This window comes from Manacus candei, unplaced genomic scaffold, assembly GCF_025592945.1.
Source record: "Manacus candei isolate 608988 ecotype Guabito, Panama unplaced genomic scaffold, ASM2559294v1 h1tg000009l, whole genome shotgun sequence".
Taxonomy (NCBI): domain Eukaryota; kingdom Metazoa; phylum Chordata; class Aves; order Passeriformes; family Pipridae; genus Manacus; species Manacus candei.
Window position 1 is genome coordinate 448,842 of NW_026138057.1, and position 16,864 is coordinate 465,705.

The 16,864-nt window shown below is 39.8% G+C and overlaps 1 protein-coding gene across 7 annotated transcripts in view; it reads left to right on the forward strand.

The window, feature by feature from the left end:
- Positions 1–16,864, forward strand: part of NAV2 (neuron navigator 2) — a 210,088-nt gene that overhangs the window by 72,420 nt on the left and 120,804 nt on the right. For 4 of the 7 annotated variants that reach the window (XM_051777240.1, XM_051777241.1, XM_051777244.1 and 1 more), the window contains exons 4-7: positions 2,636–2,708; positions 8,720–8,957; positions 10,476–10,544; positions 13,699–13,856. In XM_051777240.1, the coding sequence (XP_051633200.1) occupies positions 2,636–2,708; positions 8,720–8,957; positions 10,476–10,544; positions 13,699–13,856 (538 nt within the window). The remainder of the gene's footprint in view (positions 1–2,635; positions 2,709–8,719; positions 8,958–10,475; positions 10,545–13,698; positions 13,857–16,864) is intronic. The other 3 variants (XM_051777242.1, XM_051777243.1, XM_051777246.1) reach the window with 1 other exon arrangement.

Below are 16,864 nucleotides of genomic sequence, written 5' to 3' on the forward strand. Positions count from 1 at the left end.
GCTGTACGTCCCCACAGGATCTTATTGTAGTTCTTTACTTTCTGAACATAAAGGGTTTGCTTTTGCATACCTCTCTTCTTCCCCCTTTATATCATCATCTGATTTTAAGTGATGAAATTAGGATATTTTCCTACTTCTATAATATTTTGATTCTTACAATTTCTTGACTGTAATGCAAGTCACAGATTTTTTATTTCTATGCCTTGTGTATTTTTTTCTGCATTTTGTATTACTCTATTTTTTTTCTTTCTCATTCCTTTTCCATACCAGTAGAGCACCAGGAGCCCCTGTTTCTCACAGCTTTTAGCTGGACATTCTGACTGGTGTGTCAAGGAAGCCTCTCTGACCGTTTATACAACAGTGAGGTCCAGGTTGCTCAATCTGTGGTCCAAATACAGACTTGTGATGGGGAGTCATCCATCAGTCTAGGGGTGCTGTATCTTAATTCAGTGGTTCAAATGCTCAGTAAAAACTGGGGGGTTGTCCCAGGAACTGGAATGATTTTAAAGGGGGCTCTTTGAATCTGAATAGGATCTGCAATGAGATTGGGAGGTCAGCAAGGATTTCTGTGTAGAACCAAGAATGAGGATGTGGATGAAGAACTCACTACCCAGATATAAATCTCAATCCTGTGCTCACTCAGTCCTAAAGGAAAATTTAAGCAAAGATGAGGGACCTGGAAAGAGAAGCAAGCAGAGCAGGACTGAAAGAGCTGCTGCAGATCTGGCATGGAGATAAGATATTGCTTATCTTTACTCACTAACCTGTTTACTGGGAGAGGAGCCATCTACCCACAGCTGTGGGAGACTGGAAATGTTCTTGGAATGATGCAGCTTGTCAAGTGCAGGTAGCACAAATGGTTTGATCCTTTTATGTGGTGTTTATTCTTGGAAAGGTGAACTTTGCTTTTCCAGCAAAGTCCCAAATCATCTCAATAAAAGAGCCACGATGAAAACTTGAAAGGGTTGTCGAGTACTGAGGAAGGAAATGGGTCAAGACTGACAGTCCAATTACACTGAACTGTGGATAAATGAGCCTTTGAACTGCACCGTGCTCCGAGCTCCAAGGTCTGAGCATTACAGGAAATGTGTTCTTTGGTATCTCCCTGGTTTTTGGGGTATATCATTTACTCAAAGTACTTTTGTGTACTTTTTAGCGTATCTCAAAGTATAATGAGGTTGATAAAAGTTTTGAGTATATCAGTGTTTATAGTTGTTGAAATCACAGTGCAGCAATGCCAATAACTCTTCCCACCCCCATAATGGAAGAAAATGTTTTTATTGTTATACTTATGGACAATAAATGAAAGTACCTTGAGAGAAGGTAGGTGTGGAAGGTTTTCTGGCAGCATTCCCTTGTGCTTCTTTATTACTTTGAGAAGGATGGGGAGCTCAGGTCAGATGCTGGTAGCTCAGGCTCTAAAATGCCACCCAGCCCTCACTTGTGTGTTTTTTTGAGGGCAAAAAACCCCAGGAGCTCACAGGGCAGCTGAGTTTTTCACATTTCCTTTTGATGTCTCCATACTGCACAGAATAAAGGTAGTTATACAAGAGCAAATATGGGCTTTGGTGTTTGTCTCCTTCCTTATCCAAACAGTGGATGCACTGTTTGGTTGCAGTGTTTCGGGAATTAATAAATTAGTGCTTGAGAGATATTCAAACACAGAGACTCTATTTTATCACTTGCTGATTACTATGGTTCAATAAAAAACCACACACAAAACATCACATTTCCTAGAATGTTGTTCCTTGAAGCCACTCAAGGCGTCAAAGCTTAGGCTTTTGCACTGAAGTGTTTTGGTCTGGGGTGGGGGCTGGCATCTCTCTGCGTCTTCTAATTATGACAGAAGAACTGCAATGGAAACTTGATGGGAAACTAAGTGTGAGGCTACTGTAAGATCTCTCTTGTGATGTTGAGATACTGTGGAAAACATGCCTGACTCATCCAGCCTCTCTGGAGTTCCCTTTCTTAGGTAGGATTTGATTGCAGTCTGTATATAGAGTCCCTACCTGGTCAAACTTCATTTTGTCCCATGCACCATATTCCCATTGTACCCTCTCTCTGAGGGGCAGGATGTGCCTTCAGTGTTCCCTGTCATTTCTGACACGCAGGGAATGTCATGAGCGAACGTTTTTTGGATTCCAGATGGGGCTTACAGTTACAGCTTTAATATTCTACTGTTTGTGTGGCTGGAAACTTTTGCCAGCTGTCAACTTCAGAGCAAGTGGCAATCTACCTTCTCAAACAAATGTGGCCTCTATGTTTATTTTCAGTTTCATGTTTGTTATACCTACTGTAGGTTAAGAATCCTGGCACATAAAATCCTTGACCCTCTAGTAGAATGTGTAGTGACTGCCTCTTGTGGGTAGAGCATTAACTAACCTGCTTCATGCAAGTGCAAATAACAGAAAGCCCCACCCCATGGAATAATCAATTTATAATCAATGTAATAATCCATTTAGAACCTCAGTAACTTAGGGAGTTTCCTGCCATGCTTTCCACATAATGAGCAAGGGGACTTCCTACGAGACACAAAGACTTAAGTGTGCTCAAGTGTGGCAGGAGATGAAAGTAAATAATTATTACAATGTACTTTCTTTTTGTGTTTCCTTTTTTTTTGTTTCTTCTTGAACAGATTGAAAACATAGATGCATGCCTGAGTTTCTTGGCTGCTAAGGGGATTAACATTCAGGGGCTGTCAGCAGAAGGTGAGTGCATTGGTTGTTTAAAATTTGATTTTAAATAAGGAACCTCAATTACTACTTGTAAATGCAACCACAGCATGAAGTGTAAATTAAATTTTTTACAGTCTTTGCTTCTTTTTCCCCCCATCTCAGCATGAGAGGTAAGTAAAATATATATCTAATCTCTACACAACTGACTTGTAAAAATAATCAATGAAATGAAATTAGAATTCAGTCACTTTTTTGTTACTTTCTGTTGAAAACCAGAATTTTCTTATCTCAGTTCTAAAATTGACACACTGAGCAGTGTACATTTTACAGATATAAATGAACTGCTGGCAGTTGCTTGCTTTTTGAGAAAGAAACTTATTTCCTTTGTCTTGAATTATTCATACCTGAACAACTGTCCTGCTTTCTTCTCTCTTTTAAAGAAAGGTTATTTTTTCTAAAATTTGCTTCCAAATGCATGAAACAATAAAATCCAAATGTTTTGAACCAAAACAGAAAAGAAGACGTTTTGACTTCTAATTAGTTGTTCTGTTTTTGAAGAGCACCAGAATGTTTCTGAAACCCAAACATGACTCAATTTGCTATATTCCTTTATGCCAGGGCATGATACCTGCCAGTGGTACCTGCTGGCTCAGAAGCTGTTTCACTATTATCTTATTAAGAGATCAAACGGATTTCTGTCATCCTGAGCACCAACTTTCACTTGTATTTTTATTTAAATATGCTGGAAAAGCAGTTGGGTTCAGTAGCTGAATATATTGTATAACGTCCCCGTCAGTGCTTCACGGAACAAATGTGTGGCATCAGGTGAGATTTCAAGTTACATTCGATGACTGACTCTTCCTGAGCTCAATGTGGAGGAGGAGGTTACAGCATCAAATCGTGCACTTGTGTGCCATTAACTGGAGTGCCTGTATATTTAGAGCCATGGTTTTTTTCCTCTGAAGGAATCCTGCAGCTCAAATGAGGAAGGCAGGAAAGGATGTGTAGGTGTGCTGGGCTGACCTGGTCTGGCAGCTGAGCACCACATGGCTGCTGGCTCAGTCCTGGCAGGATGGGGAGAGAATAGGAAGAGCAAAAGTGACAAAACACATGGATCAAAATAAAGGTAGTCTCATGACTGAGGGAAAGAGGAAGAAAAATGCAAAACAAGTAACGCTGAGGCAGTCACTCACCATCTCCCACAAGCAGACAGATGCCCTACCAGGAAGCACCCTCAACACCCTCCCAGCACCCATGTCAATGTTTGTGACTGAATGTGATGTCACATGCCATGGGATATCCCTTGGGTGTCAGCTGTCCTGGCTGTGCCCCCTTCCAGCCTCTTGCCCACCTCCATCCTATGCCCCAGGGAAGGTCGGTGTTGGATAAAGAGAAAGCCTTGACACAGTGCATGTACTGCTCAACAGGAGCCAGAGCACTGATGCCTTGTCAACACTGCTTTAGTCACAAATCAAAAACATACCTCATGAGCATGATTTGAAATCTTTGCTGAAACACACTTTTCCTTTTCCTTATTGATAAAAAAAGATGTTAATGGAATGTTTGCCAGATAAACACTTGGATGTACCTGATGGTGAAACCATTGTGTACACAGCTTTTACATATGTACCTACATGTAAAAAACCCATAAAAATAGGAAAAAAAATAAAATTACTGGAAAATTAAAGCTACTATTTAAAACGAAATCATTAAAAATTACAGTTTAAAATTACACATTAACAGTTTAGCAAATAGCTTAAAACATTCCTTGCTGTCCTCCAAGGGAACTCTCCTAGTCCGTGAGATCTTACAAGTCACTGTAAAATGTGTGTTTGAAATGCGATGTCACTGACTTTGAGGTGGTTTGTAAGTGTGGAAAGCAAAATAGTGCATATTTAGTACACATTGTTCTAAGCTGAATATACCACAACTAATAGAAGAGGAGGCTGAATGTTAGGTGTATCCTTAAGCTGGTTTAGAACAGCAACAAGTATTTCCTCCAAGGTGAAGCTCTACTAAGCTCTGCCCGAGTACAGCATTAAGTGCCTTGATTGCTCAGTTATAATCAGGAGGAGTCTCATGTCAAGAAAAGAAAGTGTGAGCTAAAACTTCAAACAGCAGAAAGTTTATTTACCAGGAAATGATGAAAAAGAAAATGCCACAGAGTCTGTTGTAAAAGCCAATTTTGACCTTGATGTGATATGTATAAATATTGTAAAGATACAGTAAATTTCACATTATTTACCTGGCTTGATGCAAGGCAAAATCTAAGTGAAATAGCAGAGTAATTGACAAGAAAACTGTCTGGGTGTACAGAGTTGGCAGCGTAGTGTTGCTCGCACTGGGGAAGGGACAGCATGATTGATGTTCATGGTGCTCCTGCCAAGTCTCAAGTCAGACCCAGCAGGATCCATGTTATCCCATGGCTTCGCTGATTTGGTGTTTCTTCCTTTCTTTTACACTGTGTAGGAATTAGTGTATTAAATCACGCAGAAGCTAAGAAGGGACCCGTAATGTTTGCTGCCAGCACACAAATGAGAACATTTACTGGCTCCACCACTAACACTGAAGGAAGAGAGTGACAACTGGAGAGGGGAGGGAAGGAACTATTTTTTTATAAAATAGAAGACTTTGAATGCAACAATGAAGTAAATTTCTTTTTTTACTCATTCCTGAACTGTGCTGAGGAACACAGAATCATTTAAAATGAAGAGTGCCATTACCAAACAAGCCAGTGTTCCTGTGCAAGCTGCCAAGACCTGCTAGGTCAATGCAAATAATTTATTTACTTCGCTGGCAGATCCTCATCTAGGAGGAAAGAAAAGGCTGTGATTGCTTCCAAACAGGAATAATCACTGAAGTCTCCTGGAATGCTTAAGAACATGTATTTTTCAATAGTGCAGTTTTAGTGTGCAGGGAAGTTAATGAGTCAAAGCTGGAATTTGGATGACTCCTAAATGTTGAAATAATTTGGAACTTCATGTGTCATATCCTTCCAGTATTGAAAAGTCCAGCTTTGATATATGTGTGTACCACTTAGACATAGTCCATTTTTATGGATTTATGCAGTGGAGATCCTAAGGATCTGCAATCACTGATGATGACCATGTTATTATGCTAGAAACAGGTCCCCTTCCCCAGCAATGTGGAGGCAAAATGCATTCCCTTATCAAAGATTTTTAGATCCTAAGATCCCCTTTTGTAAAGAAAACTACGGAGACAATTAATTTCTCTTCTTGCTGCAGTTTTTTACTGTCCATTGCTTTGAGCTGTCTCTCCACATCCACGCTCTTTAAAATTGTCTCCACACTGAGCAAGGTTTTAGACTCTTGGAATTGCAGCTGCCCAGCAAAGCTAGCTCTCCTTCCACACAATATTTCCTTCCTGCCAAGATTTTGAAGATTATGGAGAAGGATGGTTGGCAAGTTACAGGGGTGAAATTCCAGCAGTACGGGAAACAAGCAGCAACAGAGATATTCCAGGGTGAAAATTTCCAAAGAGTAGATTTGTGGGAATTCCTGTGAAAACCAAGTTCCAGTTCCCTCTCAAATATCCAGAGTGTTTGTTTCCAGTATCCAAGGCAGTCATTTTTGGCTCCACATTTGAAATGGATGGGTCACATCCTTGTCCTTATCTAAGTCAATATGAATATCGGAGCTGACCGTGGACTGGAGGGGACTGGAAGCAGGAAGCAGTTGAGACTGTGCTGATGGGCAGAGTGCAGTGAGGCTGCTGTACTCTTTGAAATACTCTTTTTGTACAAAGTGCAGGGGTGAACTGCCAGGAGAATTACCTCAGTCTTAAAGATAAGAGAAACATGGCTACCTCTGAAAGTCTGGTTTGAAATATTTTGCTTCAAATCCAGAGGGAAAGAGACTGCTTTAGCTCATTAAAGGGGTTTTTCTTTCGATTATCATATTTTGATCACCTTAGGAAAAAAGTCAAAAGCAGGTTGCTCTTCTGATAAATACAACAGAAGACAGGCAGCCATAGAAAGCCACAGATTTTAGGTGGGTTATTGTTATAGTTGCCTCTCATTTCATATGGAAATCAGTTTCCAATTGATTATAGCTTTGCTAAGTTTAAAAAAGCAGACCTGTGGTAATTTCTTTTATCTTCTGGCCTGTATTTGTGCAGTTAAGCTTCCCAGTGCCTCTGGGTCTGTTTAGTTATGCTTCAACCTGTGATTAAATGCTACTTTCCTTGCAATTCCCGTGAGTAATTTGAGTTCTTTACTGGAGATAAAGAGATCCTTTTTAGTGTGCTCTGCTGTCTTTTGTGTCTGTTTTACTTTATTGTCTACTGCCATCCCTGTCCTTCCTAGCTAAGCAAAGATTATTGAAGAGAACCTGCAGATTAGAGAAGGAACCTGCCTGATGCTGATGGCAGTGGGAGAAGGTTGTGTTTGTGCATGGCACTGCCTGGGAGCAGGAGTGTACTGGGAGAAGGGGAAAAAGGCAGGTTAATTGGGACCCTACTGTTCAGGAAGAGACTAAAACTGGCCAAGAAAACAAAGAGTGAAAATGTCTGCTGAAGGGCACTGGCAGTGAATGATAATCCTTTAAACAAGGGAGTGAGGAGACAGTGATGGGAGAGAGCACTGAGGGACCAGAGTGCAGGGAGATAAAAATGGATAAGGAAATTGAGCCAAGAAGTGTGAGGGGAAAGGAATATCCTGGGTCTGGGTGTGATGGCAGGGCCACTTAGGGAAGGTCTAGGATTCTCTGAGGACATGGGCCGAAACAAATTTAAGAATGGAAGTAATTTCGTTTAGTGGTTAGGAAGAAAAAGTAGATTGAGGTGCAGGTAGACAAGGAGACTGAAGCTAGAAGCTGGTACAGAAAGGAAAGCAACAGTTTTAAGCTGTGAACCTGAGATTTGCTCAGTAAAGTGTTTCGGATTAAGAGCAGGAGCTTGTTTATACAGCCAAGATGAGCAACATGAGCAGAAATGTGGCTGGGAGAGGGAGTAGAGGATAGAGCAGAACCCATCACAAACTCAGAGCAACCTTTCAGCCAGAACTGGGAACAGAAATCAAAATTCTGGTTCTTGCCTTTATGTCTTGCCACATGTCCTTTTCTTCCCATCTTGCACTAACCCCCACAGAGGGATATAAAAGCATAGGGCAGCAGTAAGCTGTATTTGTTCCAGTGCTCTGTATAGCACACAGAAGTTCGGCTGTTGGATGTACCTTTCTTAATTCACTTTTTAAATTTAGGAAATTAAACACGCTTAAACATAATTAAATCATGGCACATTAAGGTTGTCTGCAAGACAATTTGCACTTTTGCATATTAATTATCAACTGCATGGTCTGATAAACCTCTTCATCTTTTTATTTCTGTTTGCTTTTACATTTTTGCATTTGATACTGCATAAAAGAACAGGATGACATTTAGGAATTGAAAAGTTTATGCATTCAATGTCAAGCTTTCTTTAGGTGTGTTGGGTATATATTCCTTATCAACCAGTGATAATATCAAGCTGGTAATTATCTATTTTAATACAGCTATTTCACCCATAGTCATATTTTCTAGTGCAAAATTTGCATCAGACTTCCTTAGTGGGAATTATTAGTGTGATATTCCAGAAATTATATAGTATGGTGTGAGAACTAAGTAGTTTTTCTTCCTTGTGCAAATTTAGGGCTGAGAAATCATTTACAGTGTGCTGTCATTATTACACTTGTTTTTGGGGGGGTTCTGTTTTGGGTTTTTTGGTTACTTTAGTGTAAAGGAAAAATTTAAAGGAACTAAAGGAACTTGCTTTTGAAAGCAGACTGGCATTAACACAGACTATAGCAGAAATGTGAGATATCGCTCAGTCACCGCAGGGAAGAAATTAGTTATTTATTTTTTGTTGGTGCTCACTGGTAATCAACTGTAATGCCAATTAGATGTGCAGAAAGAAACTTGTCCTAAAGGATATCCCAAAGGAAGTTGGTTCAGACAGAGTTCTGGGGGTGCACTGGCTGACCCACTGTACTGTCAGAGAGAAAAAAATCACTGGTGGCTGACGAGTGACCTCTGATCATTGCCTTGCAGAAATCAGGAATGGGAATCTAAAGGCCATCTTGGGCCTTTTCTTCAGTTTATCTCGATACAAGCAACAGCAACAGCAGCCACTCCACCATCCATCCCAGCAGGCTCCCCCAGTATCCCAGCAAGCAGGGCCTCCATCCCAGTGCCAGGTCGGGGCTCCAGCTCCGCTCCACGCTCCGTGCCAACAGCCCCCGCAAGCTGCGCAGCATCAGCTCAAAGCACAACCAGAAATGCAGTCCAGGTGGGGAAGTTTCCTTTGAGTTGTTTTTTTCATTGTTTATCTCTTTTTTTGCTTCTCATTAAAGGTCTCGAAAAGCCAAAGGAACTCCTTTCTTTAGTTCTTCTCTAGAATAAAGTGTGTTGGAAATGGAATGCTGAGTAGCAATTGACTTCGTGCCTTTGGAAATCAGAACAGATGTGTTTAAATATGTTCTCAGTGCTAGAAATCTGCAGCCCAATGGGTGTAACATACCTGCTAGACCAAGGAACCACAGTGTTTTTAAACGATGTTTTTCTCACTATTTCTTTTGCTGCTTTCTAGTCACAAAGCTTGCACACTGTTGCCCTTACAGAACATCTTTTTTTAGGCATATGGAAACCAACTTCAGTTCTCAGATTACAAGAGTTTCAGTCCCTACTAAGAAGTGGAAGGCTCTGACAGTGGTAAAAGAAATAAAGCTCATAACACCTGGTGGCAATCAAAATCAAATCTAGGCTGCTTGGTCAAAAATAATATGCTGCTGGCTTTACATGAAAAATAATTTTCATAATTGGTGTTTGTTGGTGCTCCTAGATCAGAGTACGGATGAATAGAAAGGGTCTTTGTTTCCTGAATGTCTTTTAATACTAGGAGTGCTCTGTCCAGGTTAGAATAAAAACAATTTATGAGGCTGTACCACAGTGAATGCATGTACAGCCTTCTGCTGGTCTGGCCCTTCCACTGCTTTGACAGTGAGGGTTTAGTGGAGATGAGTGGGCAGAATTAAAAGCAGAAGCCATATTTGCACAGTTACTGAAGTATGAAGGCTTTTTGTTTTTACATATCTCAAATTAAGGTGTATTTGTGTTCATACATACTGAGGTGAACACTGGCTTAGTTGCTGCTTTATGAGGAATATGAACAGTTTAACTTGAGCCTTCCAACTGAGACTGCTCAGAGCTTTTTTGGGTTTTGCTTCTGTGTCTTTCTTCACGAATTATGCTCATTTGGGTGCAAGGAATAGCTTTGTGTAATTGAAAAACATGATCTTGCTACAGCATTTATAAGCTTGGACAGGAAATAATTAGCACAAAACAAAGATGTGTTTGAACATATTTCTGCAACTTTTCTGTCAAAAGCATGTGAAGATCCATGGGACCATTTGAACATTACTTTGATACTTTCAGTCTATTGTGTGGATCAGACTGGGTTTCAAATGATTGAAATATATACATCCTGAAGATCTTAAATGTCATGTTTTCGTAGTATATCCAAAAGTGTTGAGATTCTGCAGAGAATACGTATAATAAAGGATTGAGTTGGAAAAGAGGAATAAAGTTGGGGGTTGCATGCAGATTTGCACGTTCATTACTCTGTAAAAATTACTTAATTTCAAATTGTAGGAGTTTTGACCTGAAGTCACACTTGGGCAAGAAGGTTTTTATTCCTGTGAAATTTGTCAAAGCTCTTTCCTCCCTAAAGCAGGTTACTGGGTTCAGTGGCTTAAAAAAGAATTTTCTTTGTTCACTGTTATCTTCCGCTTTTTCTTTCCTGTCACAGTGCATCTCCCAGGGACTCATCTCAAAGCAAAATCATCCGATTCACTCTTGGTCAGAAAAGGTCTTCTAGGTTAGCATTTCTTCATCTTCTGCAAAGCATGAATAATCCTTTTGCGATAATTCTGGATGCATGTTTAGGGTTCCTGTTGAAAACAGTTTGTAACTAGGTGTTTACAAACAGCTGAAATGTGAAAGTTTTAGATGGATTTAATTTTTCTCTCTCTCTCTCTTTTTTTTTTTTTTTTTTTTTTTTTTGAGATGTGGAATGCATTTTGGCCCGCAAGAAAATAATTTGATTTTCTTGTTCTTATGAGCTTTTGCTTTTGAGAACAAAACATGGTTCTGGGAGTTCTTGCCCCACTATACTTATTATATTTTGATCTGCATTATTGAAATCATAGAATCATAGAATGTTTTGGGTTGGAAGTGACCTTAAAGATCATCTAGTTCCAACCCCCATCTGAGTTGCATCAGGTCTTAGCTAGTGAGGAGAACATCACATGCATGAGATAAGCCAGACAGCACCATGTGGGTCTGTCTCATCAGAGCTCCTGCACTGCCCAGGGTCTCGCATTGAGCACATGTAAATCTCCCTCAAAGTGATTATTAGATATTTCAGTCAATCTTTTTCCTGGCTCCCAGCATGACTTGCATGCTAGCTCATCTGACCATCTCATCTCAGTGATCATAAGGGTTGCTGTGTTATTAATCATGTTTATTTTACTACTATATTTAAATGTTCTAATAGAATATAGTTTTACATTGGTACCCTTTTTGCTAAGCTTGTGAAATATAACTTATGATCTTTATTCAGTTTGTCTAGATTGTTATTTCTGCTGTAAAATTCGGATTTGTTTCCCGTGTCTTATTTCTTTTATGATAACAGTGAAACCCTGCAGAATAACCCCTGTTAAAAAGTTCCATGCTTCCTTTTCATGTTCTCCCTTGATCATAATTATGGTTTGACAGTTCATATTTGCCTATCAGAGGTGCTGAGGAGTAGTAAAGGAGAGTGTTCTCCAAGCTCAGTACCTTGTCTCTAATAGCAAGAACCTGGAAACGTCTCTCAAAATCTGTTTTTCCCCCTTAGATTTCACAGGCACTGCTGTGAATTATCTTGACCTAATACCAAAAGCAGGGGCTTAAAACCAGTCAGTTCTATGGAGGGAAAAAAAAGTCTTAAGAGAAAGGATATCTTCAAGGGTGCTTTTAGCACAGAGGTTTTTTATTCTTGGTGTGTTTTTACTTGCAGTGACAATACTGGCTTGGATGGAAAACTTGTCACTTCTTAAGTGGTCACTTGGTTTGAGTAGCTTTATTTATTTTCGAATGTGACAGATTTGCAAAACCTGTGTGGGCATGTGTGGAGGGAGCCTTTTCTTATCCATCAGCACGGGAACATTGTCCCTTCCCTCCTGCCAACCTTTGCTGGAAGGCTCCCCTCCCATACTGGGGCTCTCCTGGGGCGGTTGGTCCATACTCAGTGTTTCAAAACTGGGTGGTAACTTTAAGCTCATGTGTAGGAAACCTAGCTCGTTTCCTGTCAAACAAAGTAAACTTTTAATGAACTTTCTTGTCTTGGTGACTTTCAAGTTCTCAGGAACAGTGTTTGTCACTGGTTGCCCTCTGCTTCTTGCCCTGTAGTCTCCTCTACAGTGGATGAAGCACCTCTGGGGTGTTCCCGTGTCCACCTTGCTGCAATGATGAGTATGGACAACTTTCTAGCACCCCCCAGTGTTGAAAAAGGCTGGATTAATTGAGATGCTCTTCTAAAAGGTTTCAGCAAAGTCAACCTCAGAACCATGATGTGCTGTGCCGGATCTGTGGTGGTTTGAGTTTGTAAATTAATTGGGTTTGTATTTGAATGATGCCCTTATGTCTTATACTCTTTTGAGCTTCAAAAGCATGTGCATGCAGCTGCTGACATTTTTGCTTTTTCTCTTCATGTTTCTTTTCATATTTTCTATTTTTTCACTGGTCTCGAGGAAGTGAATTTATTTAGGAAGCCCTGCCAGGTTCCTTCCTGGCTTCTCTTCCTGCTCAGAGGCACAATTGTGATTTGGTGGGTTGCATCCCTATTCTCTCTGACAACTGGGACTTCTTCATTTTACCACAAATTATTTAAATAGTTAGATTTTTGTGTTTTATACAAAGATTCTACCACACAGAAAATACAAAGAAGGCAAAGAGTGGTCCCTTCCAGTGCTACTGTAGCTGATGGGAACTGGTTCTGTCTTTCAGTCTTTAATGGGATGCCCTTGCTCTTCAAAGCAGCGAGCTGTTTCACTAAGTCCTCAGTATGCATTTTGAGCAACTACCAAATCTTTAATTTTTTAATATTTCATCTGTTTGGTATGTATACATATGTACTTGTTAGTGCACAAAATACAGTACAAACATGAGAACTTTACGTATGAACGTTGTCTTTGAAGGACTCAAGCACACACAGTGTTCCTGGATGTGATGTCAGTGGCTTTCCTAATTCTATTGGGCTTTTTAGAAAAGTCTTCCCCCTCTGTTTTGCCCTGAAAAGCATGAAAGGTTGTCTACTTACTCTAGAATCCTAACTACTTTTTTTTCTAGTTAATCAGCTAAATCTGGTTAATACAGGCTATGGTAAGAAAATGCTGGAAGAGACAGATGCCCAGTTTAAACCAGAAGGTTATACCAGCTCACTGGTAATGTAGTTGCTCTAAGACGGGGTGCCTAAACTTTGTGTGATTTTTATAGGCTCAGATAATTAAACTAAGTTAAAGCTTTGCTGGGCTTGGCTGCTGAGTTTTATAGCTTTCAGAGTGGAGATTTGATGTGCTTCTCTATAAGGGAAAAGGCAGCCAGATTCCATCTCATTGATATTTTCAAAATAGAGGTAGCCCTTATATGCCCAGCACTCCGGTTTAAGAACAGTAGTGACTCACTTAGTTTTAGCCTTGTACTAGAGGTATTGCTCCACTGAATTTACCTGTAACTGCTTCTGATTCACAAGATTTATGGCAAGTGACCGTTAATTTTGGCTCAGGGTTTTTTTATGATGTAAAACCATTCAGACTGTAGCTTGTTTGACATATACTTTTCATCTAAGGTGATTCTTTGATTTGTCCTTATGGAAGTAGAAAGATGCTTATGAGTGTATACTTGTGCTATTGACCCTTTTATTTTCAGCTTAGGCATTGTATCCCATGCGTTTTTAAGTATGTTTAATCATGCTGTAATTCTTTCATCAGACTTCCAGGTCCCACCACGAGGGTGTCCACTGCTGGCAGTGAGGCCAAAGCTCGTGGTTCTATTAGTGCCAACAACCGACGCAGCCAGAGCTTTAACAATTACGACAAATCTAAGCCTGGACTTCCCCCTCCAACCCCAACAAGTAGCAATGACAAAGGTAAGCACTTGAGATTTGAGCATCCTCAGATTTTTCTTTGTAGTGGCTTCGTTTGGGGGAATTTCAATTCTCCATTAATCTGTGGAAGTTGTATGTTGTATCTGAAAGCTGTATGTTGTAAACATGACACCTACAATCCAAAAACCAGCTGGCTTTTCTTGAAAAAGCTATAGTCCTCCTTTAATATAACTGCAGTTGTGGCTTGCTGTCCTGAAGGTGCATCCAAAAAAGAACTCCAAAAAAACCTGGCACTGGTGAACCATATTTTTTCATTTTGCTTCAAGCACAGATAAGGGGGAATGAATTAATCATAAAATAAGACATTTTGATTAGTAGTTTGACAAGAATGAAAAATGGTGACTTAAGATTTCTTCCATGTTTTTATAGGATAAATAGTTCCATTTGCTTTCATATCCTTCACTATTGTGGAAGATCCCTTAAGTTACAGAAGTACACGACTTAAATCTAATTTCAAAATCATATAGCGCTGTGTTTGAAGGCAGGAATGTGTTATATGTTATAAATGTTGCAGTGAAATGTTGCCACATCTGTGGCAGTGCACCAGGAACACTCAGTGCCGTGCTGTGTCTGAAGTGCAGCTTTTTTGAATGACATTTACTGAGTTTTTGTCCATTCGGTAATTTAGTGATCTGACAGCATTCATTAGCTTGAGTTTGTAGCTCTGAGCTCTGTAATGCAGCATTTACCAGTGGGGCTGAGGGGATGTGGCTGATGAGAACTGAGCCAGTCACTCTGGTGTGATATGGTCAAATTGCTGGCGCAGGCTGGCGGCCAATTCCGCGTCTTTAAAGTCATTGCTCGGGCGAGGCCGGGTCAACACTGGATTTCAGAGCAGTCTCCTTGCAGTGACTTGACAGTTGCAGCCTTGAGGCTCAAAGTCTCCTCGCTGTCCTTGCATAAGTTCTAATAACTGTAAAGAGGATTTTGCTGGAGGGAAAAATACTGGTCTGGTTGAGCTTGCCCGTGGTTCTCCTGCTTGGTTCTTTCCAGGAAACTGTGTTCTTCCTTCTCTAGAATTCTTGTCCTAGGACTGCATGTCTGTAGATTTTGCAGTGTTACTCCAAAACCTCACCTATGATGATGGCATTGGAGGGTCCTCAGCATCCTCCAGGAACATTCTGAAGCACCCAGATCAGATTTCGTAAAAGAAAAACATTAAATTCACCACTGTATAATAGAATTATTATAATTATATTATGAAATAATGTATTAGCATAATATGCTAATAAATTAGCAGCATTCTATCTTGGTAAATCCACGCTTACATTGTGTAAACAGAAGTGATTTAACTGTACAATCAGCACACAGTAGTCATCTCTAAATGAGAATTAGATCTGGCTTTCAGTTAAAAGAACAAGATAGCAGGTTATAGTGTGAGCACTAGAACTGAGGAAACCTTGTTTTCCTGTGTAGTATCTCCCCAGTCTCTTTCTGTGCCTCCTTGTCAATACTCTCCTCTTCTGCTCGTGTCCCATAACTACTGGACTGGGGAGATGTGGTGTGGGATTTATCTTGTCCTGAAGCATGGGTTGGATGGTCCCTTCTACATAATGAGTGGTATGATGTTATGCTGCACAGAAGAGAGAACTTGGATCTATTTTGGCTTTCTCTCAGTTTGCCAAGATTACTAAATAAGGAAAGTAAAGTACTGGTTTTAGTTTTGGGTTTGTTTTTTTTTTTTTTTTTTTTTAAAAAAAACTCCTCATGCATACAGAGAAACAACAATAATTTGTCAACTGAGTAACTTAAATATCAAGTGCTTTAGACAGGCAGTTCTGGGAACCCTCATTCCTCACTGTAATTCTTCTCTTGAGAAAGATAAACTGATTGCTGAAGAAGCATATGGGATGAGCTGCTTCCTATGGATATTACAAATGACCGAAAGAAACAAGCCTGGTTTTTAGGCTGACAATCTACATAAATTGCATGAAATACTCAGAATTTTGCTCTGGTCAAAATTTCCAGTCATAAATTATAGTCTTAGAAAAAAAAATTTAAAAATGAGGGCCTATGTAAAGTTGAACTTGAACTTTTCATAAAAACATAATCATGACACAAAGTTGGTGTGCATCCATGAGAAACAAAAGCAGTTGGTCTAACAAATTTTTGGCTTATTTGAAGTTAATTGTAACATTGCCAGATAAATTTTATTCTCAAGGTACTAAGACAGTTCAAATTTTCTGACCCATATCCTGTATTTTGCCTAAAAAAATGGGACTTACATGACTGTGTTGTGTGCCAGTCTTGGTAAGTTTTCATCTCTTTACCCCAGTACCTGCTCTGCTGTGTGTTTTTGAGAAAGGAAATGCCTCTTTTGGCTCAGTGGGTCACTTTGTGATAGAAGGTCGCCTTCAGTGCCTTATATTTGAATCATTTCTTACAAAGTAGGTTGTAATTTTTAGCTTTTATTAATCAATGGCCTTTCCCTCCAAATACAAATTGTCTTGTTAGTCAATTGTCTATGTCTTGTGGCAATGAAAGTGCATTAATTGAAACAGAATGCATCAGAAACGAAAAGGTCAGCAAATGGAGCATGGAAGAATAGCTAGCTACTGGGAAATAAATAACCTACATTTTTTGAAAGATTCTGTGAATCAGTTACTGATGAGACCACTGACTTTCTAGAAATCTTGGGGAAAGGGTTAAAGTAATATCAAAAAGAGAGAAGTCTTCTCTAGTAAGGATGACTTAGACAACCTACTTCAATCCTATGGGCACCTTTTTTGAGGGTAGGGCCTGATAGCCTTAACTTGCATTTTGGAGTTAGCCACTCAGTTTATATGCAAAATTCCCTTCTTCTCATTCCTCACATTATAAAGTGGTAACATGCTGTGGTATGGCTTTTTATTTATTACCAGAGTGATTAGCCATTTATAATTCCACTAATGTTCTAGACCGGGTATTTTTAGGTGTATAACTGGTGTTATGGGCTTTTCTAGAAGAAAAATGCAATTAAGGTCTTAATTGCATTTTTGGACTGTGACGAA